The sequence below is a fragment of the Diaphorina citri genome, unplaced genomic scaffold (assembly GCF_000475195.1).
Source record: "Diaphorina citri unplaced genomic scaffold, Diaci psyllid genome assembly version 1.1 scaffold1153, whole genome shotgun sequence".
NCBI classification, from domain to species: domain Eukaryota; kingdom Metazoa; phylum Arthropoda; class Insecta; order Hemiptera; family Psyllidae; genus Diaphorina; species Diaphorina citri.
This window is the reverse complement of record NW_007378582.1, coordinates 32,133-52,191: the sequence shown is the minus strand read 5'-3', so window position 1 is coordinate 52,191 and position 20,059 is coordinate 32,133. Positions and strand designations below refer to the sequence as shown.

Sequence of the window (20,059 nt, the reverse complement as noted above, 5' to 3'; positions counted from 1 at the left end):
GAAACTTTTACTTTATGTTTGTGGCGAACCATGTGAAAACGAATACTAAACCATTCTTTTTACATTTTCTTGATTACCTACCCCAAACTAGATTACACCAAACCAAAATATCAAGGCCTGAAATGATGTGAGGGCAATGTGTTTCTACCTTACTCACTCTTCATACCAAACTACATTCTCTTTAGAGAGGTTCAGAAAAAAAGAGATGTTATTCTTACAGGTAGGAAATGTGAGGGCAATGTGTTTCTACCTTACTCACTCTTCATACCAATCTCTCACTCTTCTACATTCTCTTTAGAGAGGTTCAGAAAAAAAAGAGATGTTATTCTTACAGGTAGGAAAAAAACATGGTTCCCAAAATAACATGTAAGAGAAGGTACCTAAGTATTAGATGTCCCAAAATAAGAACAACCTTCGATACCCAAAATAAGGCAACCTTCATTCGGCGTAGGAGAGGCGTGTTTGACAGAATTACAGGTAGGAAAAAAACATGGTTCCCAAAATAACATGTAAGAGAAGGTACCTAAATATTAGATGTCCCAAAATAAGAACATTCTTCGATACCCAAAATAAGGTAACCTTCATTCGGCGTAGGAGGGGACATGTTTGACAGAACTTGAAAAGGGTAAGAAAACATTTCCTTTGAATAAAACAAAAGACAACAGAGGCTGAGATGAGCCTATGGCAAAAAAGAAGAAGAAGAAAAAAAAACAGTAACACACAAAAGTCAATGTACTTGTACGTGGAGGGATTAAAGACAGAAGGGAGGGGGAGAAAAAGGGATAAGAAGAGAGGGAGGGAGGGAAAAAGTGATGGAAAATAGGGATATAAATGTAAGAAAAGGGAAAGTAAAACAGAAAAAAAAGGAGTAAGGAAAGATGAGGAGGGAGGAAGAAAGAGAGACTAAAGAGGGAAAGGAGAGGAAGAGAGAGGGAGGGGGAGAAAAAGGGATAAGAAGAGAGGGAGGGAGGGAAAAAGTGATGGAAAATAGGGATATAAATGTAAGAAAAGGGAAAGTGAAACAGAAAAAAAAGGAGTAAGGAAAGATGAGGAGGAAGGAAGAACGAGAGACTAAAGAGAGAAAGAAGGAGGATGAGAGAAAGAGGGAGGGAGAGAGTAGAGGAAGAGAGAGACGGAGAGAAAGTGACCGTATATTATAAGGTTATATTTGAAGAAAACGACCTGAGGGACCAAAGGTCAACTGTACCTTGTCAGGGGAATAAGGGGAAAGGAGGAGAGGGAAAAGGGAAAATTTGGGGGGAAATTTCCAGTGACCGTATATTATAAGGTTATGTTTGAAGAAAACGACCTGAGGGACCAAAGGTCAACTGTACCTTGTCAGGGGAATAAGGGGAAAAGAGGAGAGGGAAAAGGGAAAATTTGGGGGGAAATTTCACTTTTTTACATGTTGCCAGAGAACAATGGCAGGAAATTTTCAAATTGACATTAAAATGGGGAGAGCTCTTTGGGAAGGAGCAGGGGAATATGAAATGGGGAGAGAGTAAAGAGAAAGGGAGAAAGCAAAGAGGAGGGGAGAGATTAGGGAGGAGAAAGGGAGGGAAAAAATTGGGTTGAATTACCTATGCCTGGCTACCCCAGGAGCAGTAGGTAATTAATTTTCACTCAAATATTGTATAGCTTGTACCTATTCACCTGACTATGTCGTTTTTTGCTCCCTCCCTCCTCCTTCTCCTATTATTCTTCCTTTCTACTCCTCCTACTCCTTTTCTTCCTGCCCTGTACTCTCCCACTTCTCTTTTTCGTTTCTCCTTCCTTTTCTCTTTATGTAATCTCACCTTCTTCTTTCCCTTCCTTTTCTTTTTCCTCTCATTTCACTTTCTCTCTCTCCTTTCCTCACATCTTTATCGTAGCTACTCTGTCCTTGTCGTCCTCTACATCATTCCCTTTTTCTCTTCCCTTCTCTCTCTCTCAGAGAGTAAAGAGAAAGGGAGAAAGCAAAGAGGAGGGGAGAGATTAGGGAGGAGAAAGGGAGGGAAAAAATTGGGTTGAATTACCTATACCTGGCTACCCAGGGGCAGTAGGTAATTAATTTTTACTCAAATATTGTATAGCTTGTACCTATTCACCTGACTATGTCGTTTTTTGCTGATCTCCCCCCCCCCTCCTCCTCCTATTATTCTTCCTTTCTACTCCTCCTCCTCTTCCTCCTACTCCTTTTCTTCCTGCCCTGTATTCTCCCACTTCTCTTTTTCGTATCTCCCTCCTTTTCTCTTTATGTAATCTCACCTTCTTCTTTCGCTTCCTTTTCTTTTTCCTCTCATTTCACTTTCTCTCTCCTTTCCTCACATCTTTATCGTAGCTACTCTGTCCTTGTCGTCCTCGACATCATTCCCTTTTTCTCTTCCCTTCTCTCTCTCTCTCTCTTCTTTCCCTCTTCTTTCCCCTTTTCTCTTTTTTTTTCGTACCTTCCCTTCTGTCCTTGCTTTCTCCATCCTTTTTCTGTTTCTCATACTTCCCCACATGCTTTTATTTTTCATTGCTATTGTTTTCCATTATTATTTCCCTCGCCTCTCTTTCTCTCTCCTTTTTTACCTCTTCTTCCCTTCTCTTCTTTTTCATCTTTTTATCTCTGTTTCTCATACTTCCCCACATGCTTTTATTTTTCATTGCTATTGTTTTCCATTATTATTTCCCTCGCCTCTCTTTCTCTCTCCTTTTTTACCTCTTCTTCCCTTCTCTTCTTTTTCATCTTTTTATCTCTCTTTTTTTACCTCTGATCTCTCTCCCTCTCTGTCCTATATCTCTCATCCCGTTCATTCCACCCTTTTTGTCCGATTTTGATGAAATTCAGCAAAAATCTTACTGCAATTCAGTGATTCAGATTAGTAGGTACAATTTGCCCATATCGTTTGTATCACTAATTCACTATTGCTGAAAAACTGTGATTGCACAATATTACCTTTTTTCAAAAGTTCTAATTTTAAACCCTTCTTTCTGTTTCAGGTCATTTCTGGCACATCACAGACATACATTTGGATCTGGACTACACAGTCGGAGGCGACACCAAACGAAGTAAGTTTATCGCTTTATTATAAAAATCCTTTTACTTAAAAAATAAAAATAAATAAATAAAATCTGGTCCCAATTTTAGGCATGCCTACATTAAAATGCACACACATACCTCTGCAGTCTGTACCTATGCCATCTATCCATTTATCCAGATACTAACCTAACCTAAAACTACCTATGTATGTACCTATATCAAATAGTTATTGTAAAATGTAGAACAACGAAATTATTTTTCGACTGGTAGTTAAATATGATAGGTATAATATTATTTACCGTTGCCAAGTTCTCCCATTATTATCCTACAGAACGTAATTTATTTTTTGTGCTGCAGAAAATACGGTATTATTATTTGGAAATATCGTACGTAATTTATTTTTTGTGCTAAATGCATATATTGTACGGAATTATTTGTATAACAAATTAGAATTGGGAGAGGGGGTTGCTGTTAAAAATAAAGGCAGGGGAGAGAGAATTAAGAGGGAAGGGTAGGAGGAGACGAAGAGATGAAATTAATATGACGATTTGACGATAAATCCCTTTTAGTATTCAACATGAGGCCGAAAAAATCCCTAAATTCATTAAAAATCCCTTGAATATTATTTCCTCTTTGTGTTATAAGTTATGACAGACTCCACACAAGTCAGCATGATCAAGTAACACCACTAAAAAGAAATAGTTCTGCTAGATTTTCTAGCCTAATTCAACAGGTATCAAGTAAGAAGAGTGTCACTCCAAAAAAAGACTGTTTTTTTTTAAGTTCAGTCAGCAGGAAATTATGCTGACGAATGTATTCAAATGATTATGAAGAGATGATTATGATTATTTCTGTTCAAGAGATGGCACTGTATCAACAGATGCCTTATTGTTTCGAAATCAAAGAGAGAAGGAGGACAGGATAGGAGAAAGTCAGGCGTTCCAAGAACAAAAATTTTTCCCCCGGAAGGAAATCGATTCCGCGACCCAGTGTGTTTTATTCGTTGAAGGAGTACCTATAATAACTATAATTAAACCCGAAAACCTGTTCACAATTCATCCGTGCCTTGAAAAAGGGAACCTTGTAGTCACGCACTCCTTGTACATCAAGGATTTCGGGGAACCTTGTAGTCACGCACTCCTTGTACATCAAGGATTTCAGGAAACCTTGTAGTCACGCACTCCTTGTACATCAACTACATCAAGGATTTCAGGGAACCCTGTATAATGATGGAAAGTTTCCCGTCTCTGTATGTCGGTAATGTCTGTCTTCCATTTCAACCTAGTAACCTGTTTCGAAGCAGTTTTTCTGAGGAAAGCTGGACTTACTGAATATTGTACCTATAATAGGCTAATAATCAAGACAAGTATTGGAAAGCTGAAAGTTTCATCAAGGATTGAAAATGTCATCAGAGTGTTGGATGTTAGATCTTAGATGCAATGTCAATGTCTTGCAATGTCTCTCTCTCTCTCTCTCTCTCTTTTTCTCTCTCCCTTGAGAAGTAAGGCTCAATATGTGATCATTCCTAATTCATCATTCTCCCTCTCCCTCTATCTATCTATCTATCTCTCTCTCTATTCTATCTCTATCTTGGTATTTTGTAAGCTTTCTCTAATGGCTTCACAGCTTTCCATAGTGTGGCAGGTTTGAATTTCAGTTTTCTCAGGGCCCGTCAGGCATTTTCATTCTAATGGAGGTGATTTAACCTCAAATAGTGTCCTTAATAGGACACACTGTCCTATAAGCAGGCTTTTGGCCGGAAATCAAGGGAGAAGAGAGGGTAGTTTGGTTAAAGAGCGTCAAATCAAAGGCGTCTGCCGGTAATTATGCAGAAGTCACGTCCGTGGAAAAGGAAAGCTCCTTTTTGTATTCAACCTAACCCTATAATAACACTAATCACTACTCCAATTGTGGAAACTCCTTCTTGCATTTAACCTAACCCTATAATAACACTGGTCACTGCTCGTTTGTGCCAGTTCCTTTGGTAGCAATATTCCACGGACGTGACTTCTGCACAAGTACCCGTCTGCCTTGTAGGCTTTCGATTCTCAACCGGAGCGAACATTATCCTAAACAGATAAGGTCCATTCTCGGTACGGCCGACTCTCTTCTATCCTGTCTTTCTTCAATTTCGGGATGGATAATGTTCGTTCTCGGAACGGCTGGCTTTCTCCTATCCTGTCTTCCTTCTCTCTTCGATTTCGGGACGATAAGACCTCCGTTGTTGTTAACCAGTACTCTCTATTAAACAATTTAAGTACACTTGAAATTTTAAGTGACCAAAATTGTACTGACTGTCAACACTTGCAATCTCCAAACCCATCATAAGAAGTCGGCTTGTTTTCAAAGCATTCAACCTTGGTCTCTTTTCTGAACTTCTTTCTCAAGTTGGTGTCCTCGTATTTGTTTCTCAAGTTGTTACAGTGTTGTCGTTTCTGTTTCTCCAATTGTGTCCGCACCAGATCATCATAGTGGTTTTTGAGAATATCTCTCACAGCTTTGAACAAGACGACTTTCTCTTCTGTTATAATGCTCGCCTTGCACTTCCAGTTTTTCTCGATATCTTGCACGTGTACGACATGGTGAGGTTTCTCTGGTTCTTGTTCAGGTTCTTCCTTCATATATTCGTCAATTCCTCTGAACACTTCTTTCTCAAGTTGGTGTCCTCGTATTTGTTTCTCAAGTTGTTACAGTGTTGTCGTTTCTGTTTCTCCAATTGTGTCCGCACCAGGTCATCATAGTGGTTTTTGAGAATATCTCTCACAGCTTTGAACAAGACGACTTTCTCTTCTGTTATAATGCTCGCCTTGCACTTCCAGTTTTTCTCGATATCTTGCACGTGTACGACATGGTGAGGTTTCTCTGGTTCTTGTTCAGGTTCCTCCTTCATATATTCGTCAAATCCTCTGAATAAATCACTGCCTTCGATGGTCAACTTGTGCTTGTCGTTCGGACAGACGCAGGTAGTGTCCAGAATGGTTTTGACAATTGTGTTGTATTTGGCGAACGGGTTCTCTTCCTCTCTGGCGCAGTCAATGCAGTACATGTATGGTGCCAGACAGCTCACCAAGTGGTTGAAGTCTTCCATTGTATTCACGCAGAGGGCACATAGGATGCGATTCAGTTTGACAAAGGTTTCCAGATTGGGAGGCAGAGGTGTTGTCAGCTGGAGCTTTTGAAGAACAAAGTCCCCGTGAGCTAGAAGGGCTTTGTTGACACAGTCTATCAACCGACGTTGTTTCGCTTCTGGACTTAGCGAGTACAGTTGCTTGCAAGGTTCTTTAGGTGGTGGCTTTTCTAATATGGTGCTTTCGCTTGCGGTTATTTCTGACGGAGTGGACGGAGGGGTCTCCCAATGTCTTCCCAGGATTTTCTCCTGTATGTATCTGTCCATGTTTGTAATCTTCTGGAGATCCTGGTCAATTTGGCTGTCGTAGTGTTTCCACAGGTCATTGTAGTTTTTCTCGGCCGTTTTGCGCTGCTCCTTCAAATGCCGTTTTTTGTCTCTTAATCTTACCATTTTATTCCTTATGTATTCCACGTCTTGCTTAAGTTCGGATATTTGCTGCGCCACGTTTGCTTTCGATTTGATTGCTTCCTGTTGGAGATCATACAGGGTGAACACTTTGGTTTGCATGTTCTCCTTTCTGATTTTCGGAATCTCGGCTCGATAGTTGGCAATCACATTTTCAGTCTCCGTACATCGATTGAACACCGACACCATTTCGTCTTCGGTCGTGTTCTTCAGATATTCCATGTCGAATTCCATGGCTTCCATATCCAGCGCAATGGTTTCGTACCTATCAACACGTTCGTTGAAGTACGGTATGGATTTGTTTTGGAAATCTGTATTTTTCAGAGAGGCTCCATCCAGTTTACGCAGTACTTTCTTGGTGAGTGCTTCTCTCTTACAACGAGCTCGTTCATAGGCTGCTCTATTGTCCTCAACCAGTTGCTTCAGATCTGTGAACATTGCATATCTATTGGATTCTAAATATTCGAAATAAGCTTTGCCTAGTCCTAAATTTTGAGTCCGTATTTCAGTATGTTCTTGGTGAGTGCTTCTCTCTTACAACGAGCTCGTTCATAGGCTGCTCTATTGTCCTCAACCAGTTGCTTCAGATCTGTGAACATTGCGTATCTATTGGATTCTAAATATTCGAAATAAGCTTTGCCTAGTCCTAAATTTTGAGTCCGTATTTCAGTATGGAATTGTTTGAACGAGGCAGACCATAAATAAATAAAAAATTCGGTAGTTGCGCTCAAAAAGTATCAGAAATTTCATCGAAAATTTGATATTGAAAACGAGAAAAGCGTCTGGCTGTGGAGACAGGAATCTGTAATCTTCAATACGAAGAATAAGAAAAATAGGAGGAAGAAGAAGAGAGAAGAATAAGAAGGAGGAAGAGGAGAAGAAGAAAAATAGGAAGAAGAGAGAAGAAGAAGGAGGAGGAGAAGAAGAAGAAGAAGACGAGAGAAGAAGGAGAAGAAGAAGGAGGAGGAGAAGAAGAAGAGGGAGAAAAGAGGTTGGAAAGGAAAGGAATAGATGGTAGAATATTAAGAATGAGAGAAAACTAAAGGGAGAGGAGAGAGGGAGATAATAATGAATTGTTTGGAGAAGAAAAAAGAGGAGAGGAGGTGTGAGAAAAAAGTTGAAAGAGTGAGAAAGTGGTTTTAGAAACAGAAGAGGAAGAAGAAGAAGAAGAACACGAAGAAGAAGAGCAGGAGGAGAAGAAGAAGGAGAGGAGGAGGAGAAGGAGAGGAGGAGGAGAAGGAGAGGAGGAGGAGGAGGAGGAGGAGGAGTAGGAGGAGGAAGAAGAGCTATACAAGAATATTAATATTAAATGTAAGAAAAATTGGAAAAAATAAAATTATATGGCGGGAAGCACTTAACAATGTACTTCGTATTCCTCCATTATCGTATAATTCTTCCTCCCTTCCTCCCTCTTCTTCCCCTTCTCCAACTTCATGTGCTTCCCCAAAAATACGAATTAGGGTAGATAAAAAGGAATTGAGAAATGGAGGTAACTTTTTGTACGCTCTGATTGCTCTGTCTAGTATCTTTCCAAAAGTTTGATAGAGTTAACTGGTTTCATAGTTCTGAAAGCGAAGAGAAAAGAAAGACAGGATAGGAGAAAGCCAGCAAACCTTATCTGTTTTAGATAAAGTTCGAACCACGGGGGGGAATTGAACCCGCGATCTAGCATCAGAAGGCATGCCCCTGCTGGCAGAAAAATTGGAAAAAATAAAATTATATGGCGGGAAGCACTTAACAATGTACTTCGTATTCCTCCATTATCGTATAATTCTTCCTCCCCTCCTCCCTCTTCTTCCCCTTCTCCCACTTCATGTGCTTCCCCAAAAATACGAATTAGGGGAGATAAAAAGGCATTGAGAAATGGAGGTAACTTTTTGTATCCTCTGTCTAGTTTCTTTCCAAAAGTTTGATAGAGTTAATTGGTTTCATAGTTCTGAAAGCGAAGAGAAAAGAAAGACAGGATAGGAGAAAGCCAGCAAACCTTCTCTGTTTTAGATAAAGTTCGAACCACGGGGGGGATTGAACCCGCGACCTAGCAGAAGGCATGCAGACCCTACAAGCTAACTATGCTGGCGGAGTACTTGGTTCAATGTTCAAATCCCTCTGAAAAGGGAAAGTTCCGTTCTAAGGTAATATAAATAAAGGGAAAATTGCTATTTAGTTAGTTAGGCTGCGGGTTCGATTCCCGCCCTTGGCGTATTTTAAAAAGTATCAGAAATTTCATCGAAAATTTGATATTGAAAACGAGGAAAGCGTCTGGCTGTGGAGACAGGAATCTGTAATCTTCGATACGAAGAATAAGAAAAATAGGAGGAAGAAGAAAAAGAGAGAAGAATAAGAAGGAGGAAGAGGAGAAGAAGAAAAATAAGAAGAAGAGAGAAGAAGGAGGAAGAGAAGAAGAAGAAGACGAGAGAAGAAGGAAAAGAAGAAGGAGGAGGAGAAGAAGAAGAGGGAGAAAAGAGGTTGGAAAGGAAAGGAATAGATGGTAGAATATTAAGAATGAAAGAGAACTAGAGGGAGAGGAGAGAGAGAGAGAGGGAGATAATAATGAATTGTTTGGAGAAGAAAAAAGAGGAGAGGAGGTGTGAGAAAAAAGTTGAAAGAGTGAGAAAGTGGTTTTAGAAACAGAAGAAGAAGAAGAGGAAGAAGAACACGAAGAAGAAGAGCAGGAGGAGGAAGAGGAGGAGGAGGAGGAGGAGGAGGAAGAAGAGCTATACAAGAATATTAATATTAAATGTAAGAAAAATTGGAAAAAACAAAATTATATGGCGGGAAGCACTTAACAATGTACTTCGTATTCCTCCATTATCGTATAATTCTTCCTCCCTCTTCTTCCCCTTCTCCCACTTCATGTGCTTCCCCAAAAATACGAATTGGAGGAGATAAAAGAGAAATGGAGGTAATTTTTTGTATGCTCTGTCTAGTATCTTTCCAAAAGTTTGATAGAGTTAACTGGTTTCATTGTTCTGAAAGCGAAGAGAAAAGAAAGACAGGATAGGAGAAAGCCAGCAAACCTCTGTTTTAGATAAAGTTCGAACCACGGGGGGGAATTGAACCCGCGACCTAGCAGAAGGCATGCAGACCCTACAAGCTAACTATGCTGGCGGAGTAATAATAATAGTACCTATAACATTTGAACATTGCGTATCTATTGGATTCTAAATATTCGAAATAAGCTTTGCCTAGTCCTAAATTTTGAGTCCGTATTTCAGTATGGAATTGCCTGTAAAGTCCCTTTACTCCAGCAGTAGGCTACTACTATTATTGTGGTCAAATTCTCAAATTATATTGACGATAAAATTCCATACCTCGGCTGGGATTGAACCCACGCCCTCCTGAACCCTAAGGTAATAATAAAGGGGAAATCGCTATATAGTTAGTTAGACTGCGGGTTCGATTCCCGCCCTTGGCGTATTTCATCTGAGAAGGTTATTTCTGACATTCTTCTATCCTGTCTTCCTTCTCTCTTCGATTTCGGAACGATAAGACCTTAGCAGTTACAGTTCTCTCTATTAAACCTCTTTTTTTTTCAAGGAAATATTTTACAGTGTTGCCAGGGGAAAGTATTGTGCAATGTTGCCATTAGTCACTTGTTAGAATCAATCAGTTACTATCAAGTACAGTTCAGTACTTCCGCCTTTGCAAAAGCCATATTTTCGTCTTTTTTTTGCCCCTCGGAGTTTTGATAAATGGTTTGAAAAATTGTAGGCATTAAAAAAAAAAAAAAGAAAAAAATCAAAGTAATGGATAAAAAAATGAAAATGCAAAGGGCCTAATTGATTGGACTTTTTTAGGACACAATTAACCCCTTAACCTCTCGCAGCCTGTGATGGGCCGGGAAATGCCACAGCAGAACACAAATCTTCAGATGGTCACCCATCCGGGTAATACCAACCACGCGCGACGTGTTAGGTATCACTGACAGAAAAAAAAAAAAAAAAAAAAAAAAAAAAAAAAAAAAAAAAAAAAATATCGAAGTAATGGATAAAAAAATGAAAATGCAAAGGGCCTAATTGATTGGACTTTTTTAGGTCACAATCAACCTCTCCCAGCAGTCCCAGCCTGTGTTGGGCCGGGAAATGCCACAGCAGAACACAAATGTTCAGATGATCACCCATCCGGGTAATACCAACCACGCGCGACGTGTTAGGTATCACTGACAGAAATGATAGTTACAATTTTTTTTTTACCAATATACAGATTTTATTTTATTTTATTATTATTATTTTTTGAGGTTCGATAGAGGGAACTCTAACAACAGAGATATTATCTTTCCGAAATCAAAGAGATTAGGAGCACAAGATACTTATTCAGAGAACAAAAACAAACCCTATGTAGGTATATCTCTTTAATCGTTGGATAATGTTCGGCCAGGGTGGAAACAAGTTAGTAGGTAGGTAATATGTTGTTATGGACGTAAAAAACTAGTCTAGTCTAGTCAAGAGACCAATACTTTACTCAAAATACCTACCATGTGTGTATTACAATGCAACAAACTATGGAAAAGTACTTCTCTCTAATGAGACCGTATTGTTTTTCAATATTCTCAGCAAAGATGCAAAGAATGAGCTGTGAACATCACACGACTTTCCTTATCCTATTGAATTATGCTGAAAAACGTGAAAAAGAGGCTAAAATGCTGCCAACCGCAGTAGCAATGGCAACCAAAGGTATCGCGTCTCATTGTCTCATTTGTGGACTACATACTGAATTTCAAGTCTCTAGCTCTTACCGTTCTCGAAATGCCTATATTGTTTAAATATTTACAGACAGACACTCACAAGGATCAATGGCTGAAACTTTGAATTTTGGCTCTGAGGGCCTCAAAACGTGTTTTGGCACTAAAAACTGACCATTGAAAATTTTGTCCGAATACATTACTTTCCTTTCTACCTGTAGGTTTAGGATAAGAAAAGTAAAAACAGATACCGGCTTACAAATACGTACCTAGTTTCTACGGATTCAATCCGATTCATGCTACATTTTAAATTAGCATGAATTAATATGGAGGCAACCCAACAGTACTGTAGATCTTTACTGAGAGGCAATCCACGGTACACATGTTTATGAATGACAAAACGTACCTCTAGTTAGATATTTAGGAGGTAACATTCGGCCTTGCCTTATTCAGGTGTCAATGTCAGGTACCTAGGTATTGTGGGTTTATTATAGGTACCTACACTTATATTGTAGGATTTGTAGGTACCTACTATTGTAGGTATCTAGGTAAATTGGTAATAGGCATCATAGGTACATGTTTTACCTACCGGTGACGATATACAATACGGAAGTGAACCTACTGAAAAGTACATTCTACCTACTGAAACATCAGATGAGTTACGTCTGGTCGAGATGGTTACTGCGCTTTGGCGGTATTTTGACCGCTTTTGGACAGATTTCGACCGGTTTTTGGCGGTTTTCACAGCTATAGCGACAAAATGGTTAGGGATATTGTAAAAGTTAGGGTAAAAGAACACTCAAATAAGCATCATTATAGGATAAGGAAAGTCGTGTGATGTTCACACCAGATTTTTCTTTTCAGCGACCTAAGGCAGTGGGTACTTCTAAGATAGTCATTGTCCGACTGAAATGTACATAGATCTCAAAAACGGAGGATTCAAGGGGAAAACTGGAGGACTGATAGGAACAAGCCACAGCCGTTCCAAGAACGAACCTCATCTGTTTAGGACAGGGATTCCCAAACTGTATTTCTCTCTCCCTCCGGAATGAAACCTTCTTTTTCGTCCTTAAATTGCCTCGGAAATTAGAAGGAGATAGGAAAAGGACTGTAAGAGAGAGAGAGAGAGAGAGAGAGAGAGAGAGAGAGAGGAAGAGAGAGAGAGAGAGAAAGGAAGAGAATAAGAGTAAAAAATATAGAACGTAAACAGAAATACACATCAGCTGTTTAGTTTAAGTTACTTTTTCGGAGTTTTGACCTCAGATTCGGATTTTTCACTACTTTTTACGTAGGAATCGACCATTTATTAATAATTTTTACCCACTTGCAACTGCTCCATTATATGTACCCAGCTTAGGTAGGTACCTACATAATTACCTACCTCTAGTTAGATATTTAGGAGGTAACATTCGGCCTTGCCTTATTCAGGTGTCAATGTCAGGTACCTAGGTATTGTAGGTTTATTATAGGTACCTACCTACACTTATATTGTAGGTACCTACTATTGTAGATTTATTATAGGTACCTACAATATAAGTGTAGGTACCTACTATTGTAGGTATCTAGGTAAATAATTGGTAATAGGCATCATAATAGGTACACGTTTTACCTACCGGTGACGATATACAATACGGAAGTGAACCTACTGATAACTACATTCTACCTACTGAAACATCAGATGAGTTACGTCTGGTTGAGATGGTTGCTGCGCTTGGCGGTATTTTGACCGCTTTTGGACAGATTTCGACCGTTTTTTGGCGGTTTTCACAGCTATAGCGACAAAACGGTTAGAGATATTGGATAATAATAATAATAATAAAGAAATAAAACACTAATTACTGGGGCTAACATGAAAATGCACGTACATCTGCATCTATCCACTTATCCAGATACCAGATATTAACCTGCCCTATACCTATCTACTTATGTACCTACCTATGTATATCAAATAGTTATTGTACAATGTAGAACAACAAAATTATTTTTCGACTGGTAGTTTAAATATGGTAATATTATTTACCGTTGCCAAGTTCTCCCATTATTATCCTAGAGAACGTAATTTATTTTTTGTGCTGCAGTAAATACGGTACCATTATTTGGAAATATCGTACGTAATTTATTTTTTGTGCTAAATATATTGTACGGAATTATTTGTATAACAAATTAGAATTGGGAGAGGAGGTTGCTGCTAAAAATAAAGGCAGGGGAGAGAGAATTAAGAGGGAAGAGTAGGAGGAGACGAAGAGATAAAATTAATATGACGATTTGACGATAAATCCCTTTTAGTATTTAACATGAGGCTGAAAAAATCCCTAAATTCATTAAAAATCCCTTGAATATTATTTCCTATTTGTGTTATAAGTTATGACAGACTCCACATAAGTCAGCATGATCAAGTAACACCACTAAAAAGAAATAGTTCTGCTAGATTTTCTAGCCTAATTCAACAGATATCTAGTAAGAAGAGTGTCACTCCAAAGAAAGACTGTTTTTTTTAAGTTCAGTCAGCAGGAAATTATGCTGACGAATGTATTCTCCATTGTTTCAAGGCTCTCCAGTATATCTTGTCTGCTATCTGTGATACTCAGTGAGATGTTAGGGTTGCAGTCATCATAATAGGTGAGGATTATATAGTTAGGAATTACAAGTAGGAGGAAACGAAGAGATGAAATTAATATGACGATTTGACGATAAATCCCTTTTAGTATTCAACATGAGGCCGAAAAAATCCCTAAATTCATTAAAAATCCCTTGAATATTATTTCCTCTTTGTGTTATAAGTTATGACAGACTCCACATAAGTCAGCATGATCAAGTAACACCACTAAAAAGAAATAATTCTGCTAGATTTTCTAGCCAAATTCAACAGGTATCAAGTAAGAAGAGTGTCACTCCAAAAAAAAAAAGACTTTTTTTTAAGTTCAGTCAGCAGGAAATTATGCTGACGAATGTATTTTCCATTGTTTCAAGGCTCTCCAGTATATCCTGTCTGCTATCTGTGATACTCAGTGAGATGTTAGGGTTGCAGTCATCATAATAAGTGAGGATTATAGTTAGGAATTACTTAAGTCAGCACAGGGTTTTGTAGATTTGTCTTCAGTGTTCGAAATATCACACGAATTTCCGTCTAAACAGAAAAGGACGGATTGAAATTTGGTGAACATAGCTTGCATACAAAATTATGAAAATCATCATAATTATGACTTCAGTCAACACTAAATGCTGATTTGACACCAGAGAACAATGACAGAGTAGGTAGGTTTAGAAATGCCTCTACTCTATCTAAATACATAGAAAGAGATTATGACATTTTCCATGTAAAAGTAAATATTTACCAAAACTCTCACATTTATAATCTCAGTCAGCTTTGAATGCTGATTTGACCCATCCAAATACCTAGAAAGAGATGACATTTTCCATGCAAATAAATATAACTACCAAAACTCTTACATGTATAATTTCAGTCAGCACTAGATAGTGATTTGACATGAGTAGAATCTCAGTCAGCTTTGAATGCTGATTTGACCCATCCAAATACCTAGAAAGAGATGACATTTTCCATGCAAATAAATATAACTACCAAAAATCTCACATTTATAATTTCAGTCAGCACTAGATACTGATTTGACATGAGTAGAGAACAGTGAAAGAGCACAGAAATGCCTCTGCTGACTATTCTGTCCAATACAAATACCTAGAAAGTGATGATAATGTTTTTCATGTAAATGATTATCAAAACTACCACATTAAATTTATAATCTCAGTCGGAACTAAATGCAGATTTGACACGAATAGCTAACAGTGAAAGAGCATAGGTGGCCCTATTCTGTCCGATTTAAATACCTAGAAAGAGATGACAATGTTTTTCATGTAAGTAACTACCAAAACTATCACACTTGAAACTTGAGTCCGCACTGAATACTGATTTCACACCAGTAGAGAACAGTGACAGACCATAGGATATGCCTCTACCCTTTACTCTATCCGATACAAATAGGAAGAGATGATGATATTTTCCGTTTAAATCTAAATAATTACCAAAACTATCACATTTAGACTGGCACAGTCAGCTCTGAATGCTGATTTGACACCGAGAACAGTGACATATATCTCTCTCGAAAGGGACACCGGGGTGATTTGTACGTAAAATAATGATGGAGTTTATCATAATAATTACTATGAGTCAGCACGAAATTTCTGCTGATGGAGGAACTTTTGCTGATGGAGGGGACTTTTGCTGATGGAGAGGATGTTTACGTCAATGAGTTATGAAGAACAGTGAAAGAGCACAGAAATGCCTCTGCTGACTATTCTGTCCAATACAAATACCTAGAAAGTGATGATAATGTTTTTCATGTAAATAATTATCAAAACTACCACATTTATAATCTCAGTCAGAACTGAATGCAGATTTGACACGAATAGCTAACAGTGAAAGAGCATAGGGCCACCTAGAAAGAGATGACAATGTTTTTCATGTGAGTAACTACCAAAACTATCTCTTGGAGGGTTTCAGCAGTCATTATATTATATACCAAAACTATCACACTTGAAACTTGAGTCCGCACTGAATACTGATTTCACACCAGTAGAGAACAGTGACAGACCATAGGATATGCCTCTACCCTTTACTCTATCCGATACAAATAGGAAGAGATGATGGTATTTTCCGTTTAAATCTAAATAATCACCAAAACTATCACAATTAGACTGGCACAGTCAGCTCTGAATGCTGATTTGACACTGAGAACAGTGACATATATCTGTCTCGAAAGGGATTTGTACGTAAAATAATGATGGAGTTTATCATAATAATTACTATGAGTCAGCACGGAATTTCTGCTGATGGAGGGGACTTTTGCTGATGGAGAGGATGTTTACGTCAATGAGTTATGAAAATGAGACGGAGATGTGATGAGAAGGACACAAATTGGAAGAAGCAGATAGAGCGAGAAGAGGGAAGAGCGGGGCGGGGACAAATGTAAATTATATGCCAGAATTGTAGAGAGCGAGAGGAAGAGAGAGAAAGAGATATGGTGGAAAATGGGAGATGAAGGAAGGGAATAAAGAGAGATGGATGGAGAGAAAGAGAGAGCAAGAGGGAATGAGGGAAAAACACAGAGCTATTAATTCGAAATTTATGCAAAAGGTTTGTCAGGAAGAGCGACATTAAATAATCATAAGTTGAGGTAGGTAGGTAGGTATGGAAGGAGGGAGGGGGTAAGGTGGGTATTTGGTAAGTAACTGTGGGTTTGGTGGAGTATGAAGGTAAATCTGAGTTATTTGGCACATCCACGAAACCTGAAACATGATGTGCACCTTTTACTTTCCGCTCTCTCTCTCTCTCTCTTTCTCTCTCTCTCTCTGTCTCTGTTTATCTCTTTCTTTCTCTCTCTCTCCCCCTCTCTCTCTATTTCGCTTTCCCTTTCACCTGTACACTTTTACAGAAGTCTTCTTCTTCTTCTTCTTCTTCTTCTTCTTCTCCACCTTTTGTTCTTTCTTTTTTTTCGTCTTTCTCTCTTCACTTACAGGACGATAGTCCTGAAAGTGACGAGAGAAAGGACGATAGTCCTGAAAGTGAAGACCTCAGCAGTTAGGTCCTGAAAGACCTCAGCAGTTAGAGTTCTCTCTATAAACCTCTGCAATCTTGACTGGATGGACTCAAATGAGTTAAAGTGCGAGAGAGTTTTTGGAGCAAACCCTCCCTCCCCCCGTCTTTTCTGTGAAACTCTTTTTGGAGAGATTTTGAGAAAAGCAAACTCCTTTTTTAAATTTTGTTCTCTTCAATTTTCGTTTTCATTCTTCATGTTCTTTGTCCGCAGATTGTCGGCGCAGTTCCACATCCGGGCACAACTTCAGACCTGCGGCGCGCTACGGGGACTACAATTGCGACTCGCCCTGGGAGCTGGTGCGCTCTGCGGTGCGCACAATGGAGGAGAAACATGGCGAAATTGAGTTCATCTTGTGGACGGGGTGAGTGGGATTGCGTACTTGTAAGAATAAGGAGGAAGAGGAGGAGGATTAGGAGAAGGCAATTTACAATTGCGACTCGCCCTGGGAGCTGGTGCGCTCTGCGGTGCGCACAATGGAGGAGAAACATGGCGAGATTGAGTTCATCTTGTGGACGGGGTGAGTGGGATTGCGTACTTGTAAGAATAAGGAGGAGGAGGCAATTGAGTACTTCTAATAATAAGGATGCAATTTCGTACTTCTAAGAAACACGGCGAGATTGAGTTCATATTGTGGACGGGGTGAATGGGATTGCGTACTTCTAAGAATAAGGAGGAGGAAGAGGAAGAGGATTAGGAGAAGGCAATTGCGTACTTCTAAAGGTGTGTCCACACATGATCGATCGACGTGAATTTATTGTGAATCGATGTGGATCGACGGCCAGTCGACTATGTTTGGACACACCTTTAAGGCTAAAAACTGAATGGAGGGGAGAGCTAAGAGCATTTTGCTCTCGAAAGTCTCAGATCAATGCTGTTTGAAGTCGCCGCTTCCTGCTCTATTGATATGCTGTCCACTACACTCTGTTTTTTAGCCTAAGAAGAAGGAGCAGAATTAAGACAATCAGGAAGGGGAGAAAAAGGAGAACGAGGAGGAGGAGGAGAAGAAGAAGAAAAAGAAGAAGAAGAAGAAGAAGGAGGAGGAGGAGGAGGAGGAGGAGGTGAAGAATACATTATAGGGAATAACTAAAGAAAGAATATGAAGCAAAGGAAGAAGAAGATGAACAAAAAAGATGAAGAATAAGAAGAGAGAAAGAAACAGAAAACAGAACACGCTTTAATCAAGCAAACTTAAGTTGAAGATAAGACACAAAGAAGGCGTCTTGTTTTAGAGGGAGAGACTCTCTTTTATGTTGAAGTTTCTCTCAAGTCCGCCTGAAATGAAAACTTATGAAGCTGAGAACGAGGGGAGGGGGTTTCTCTTTTGATTTTTGTGTAAATAGATAAAAATCCACACATGATCGATCGACGTGAATTTATTGTGAATCGATGTGGATCGACGGCCAGTCGACTATGTTTGGACACACCTTTAAGGCTATAAACAGAATTGAGCGGAGAGCTAAGAGCATTTTGCTCTCAAAAGTCTCAGATCAATGCTGTTTGAAGTCGGCGCTTCCTTCTCTATTGATATGCTGTCCACTACTTTCTGTTTTTAGCCTAAGAAGGAGGAGGAGAATTAGGACAATCAGGAAGGGTAGAAAGAGGAGGAGGAGGAGGAGAAGAAGAAAAAGAAGAAGGAGGAGGAGAAGGTGAAGAATACATTATAAAGGAATAACTAAAGGAAGAATATGAAGCAGAGGAAGAAGAAGATGAACAAAAAAGATGAAGAATAAGAAGAGAGAAAGAAACAGAACTCAAGTCCGCCTGAAATGAAAACTTATGAAGCTGAGAACGAGGGGAGGGGGTTTCTCTTTTGATTTTTGTGTAAATAGATAAAAAGAGGGGGGAATCAAGAGAAGAGAAGGGAGAGAATTAGGAGTGGAAAGGGGAAAATGAAAGGAAGGGGAGGGAAAACGAAGAGTAAACTTGCAGATTAAAAGCTATGCTTCATGAAATGACGATCTGGATTTTTAAGCTGTAGAACTCGGAACTTCAAAAGTGTTGAGAGACTTTGGTGTTTGATATAACATACAAGCAGTTTTATGGATAAAATTATTACATTATATTAAAATGGGGGTCTTTTCTGAAGAAATTCCTGTGTGCGGAGTCCAGTATGTAGGACTATTGCACCCTGGATAAATTCAAAAAAGAACGAACAATAAAATAAAGGAATCTTCTATAAAAGGACTAGGTCGTACTCTTAAATGTCCGGCCTCTCTTAATTAAAACCTAATAATAATAATCCCACGCTTTAAATTCAGCTCATTTCATGATTATTGACTTGTGTGTATCAAAATGTTAAAAATCCCTAAGGCTATATTAAAACAGAACCCTCTCTCTCTCCCTCTTTCTCTCTCTCTCTCTCTCTCTCTCTCTTTCTTTCTCTCTGTCCCAACAGAAATAATTAAAATTAGTTTTTACATCTTCAGGCGAAACTTTAATTAATTTATATCCAGTTTGTCTTCAAGCGAATGTTGGCTAACACAAATAGACCAGGTAGGTATCAGCCCAGGGCCGAGAAGGGACTGAAAAGAAACTTTAATTAATTTATATCCAGTTTGTCTTCAAGCGAATGTTGGCTAACACAAATAGACCAGGTAGGTATCAGCCCAGGGCCGAGGAGGGACTGAAAACTTCTTCTTTAAAAATAAAAATACATAGGTAGGTACCTATTATGGTATAGTATTTCTATAAAAATGATTATGAAGAGATGATTATGATTATTTCTGTTCAAGAGATGGCACTGTATCAACAGATGTCTTATTGTTTCGAAACCAAAGAGAGAAGGAGGACAGGATAGGAGAAAGTCAGGCGTTCCAAGGACAAAATTTTTTCCCTCGGAAGGAAGTCGAATCCGCGACCCAGTGTATTTTATTCATTGAAGGAGTAACTACCTATAATTAAACCCGAAAACCTGTTCACAATTCATCCGTGCCTTGAAAAATGATAAAATTTGAAATTTCATAGTGTTCATACCTAGCCAGGTATAACGTGCAAAAGGCATCTCCACTAAAAATAGTAAATACTCGTATTTTGTTAATTGCAAGGTACAAAAGACATCTCCACTAATATTTCAAGTAGTGCATATTGCATAATTATGATGATTAGACGGCGTTCATACAAAATGGTTTCCCACCTTACGTTTTGCGTCCCTTTTGGCTCGGTGCCTGAGTTTCAGCAGAGACAAAAGTTTAATTTTCAATTTAAGAGTTGGTAGCGAAATGAAAAGC

General features: G+C 38.9%; 2 protein-coding genes across 2 annotated transcripts; one reads left to right on the top strand and one right to left on the bottom strand.

Annotated features, from left to right (window-relative positions):
- Window positions 1–490: 490 nt before the first annotated feature.
- LOC103514488 (acid sphingomyelinase-like phosphodiesterase 3b) lies at window positions 491–17,193 on the top strand (the record flags this gene model as incomplete). Its single annotated transcript, XM_008479373.1, has 3 exons — window positions 491–509; window positions 2,965–3,033; window positions 17,043–17,193. Coding segments are annotated over exons 1-3 (239 nt in total), but the record flags the coding sequence as incomplete, so codon positions are not given.
- LOC103514487 lies at window positions 5,226–7,218 on the bottom strand. The gene is made up of 3 exons (XM_008479372.3): window positions 7,059–7,218; window positions 5,665–6,897; window positions 5,226–5,395 (listed from the first exon to the last, which is right to left on the bottom strand). The coding sequence occupies exons 1-3, from the start codon at window positions 7,136–7,138 to the stop codon at window positions 5,302–5,304; spliced, it is 1,407 nt and encodes a 468-aa protein (XP_008477594.1). The 5' UTR covers window positions 7,139–7,218; the 3' UTR covers window positions 5,226–5,301.
- Window positions 17,194–20,059: the final 2,866 nt, after the last annotated feature.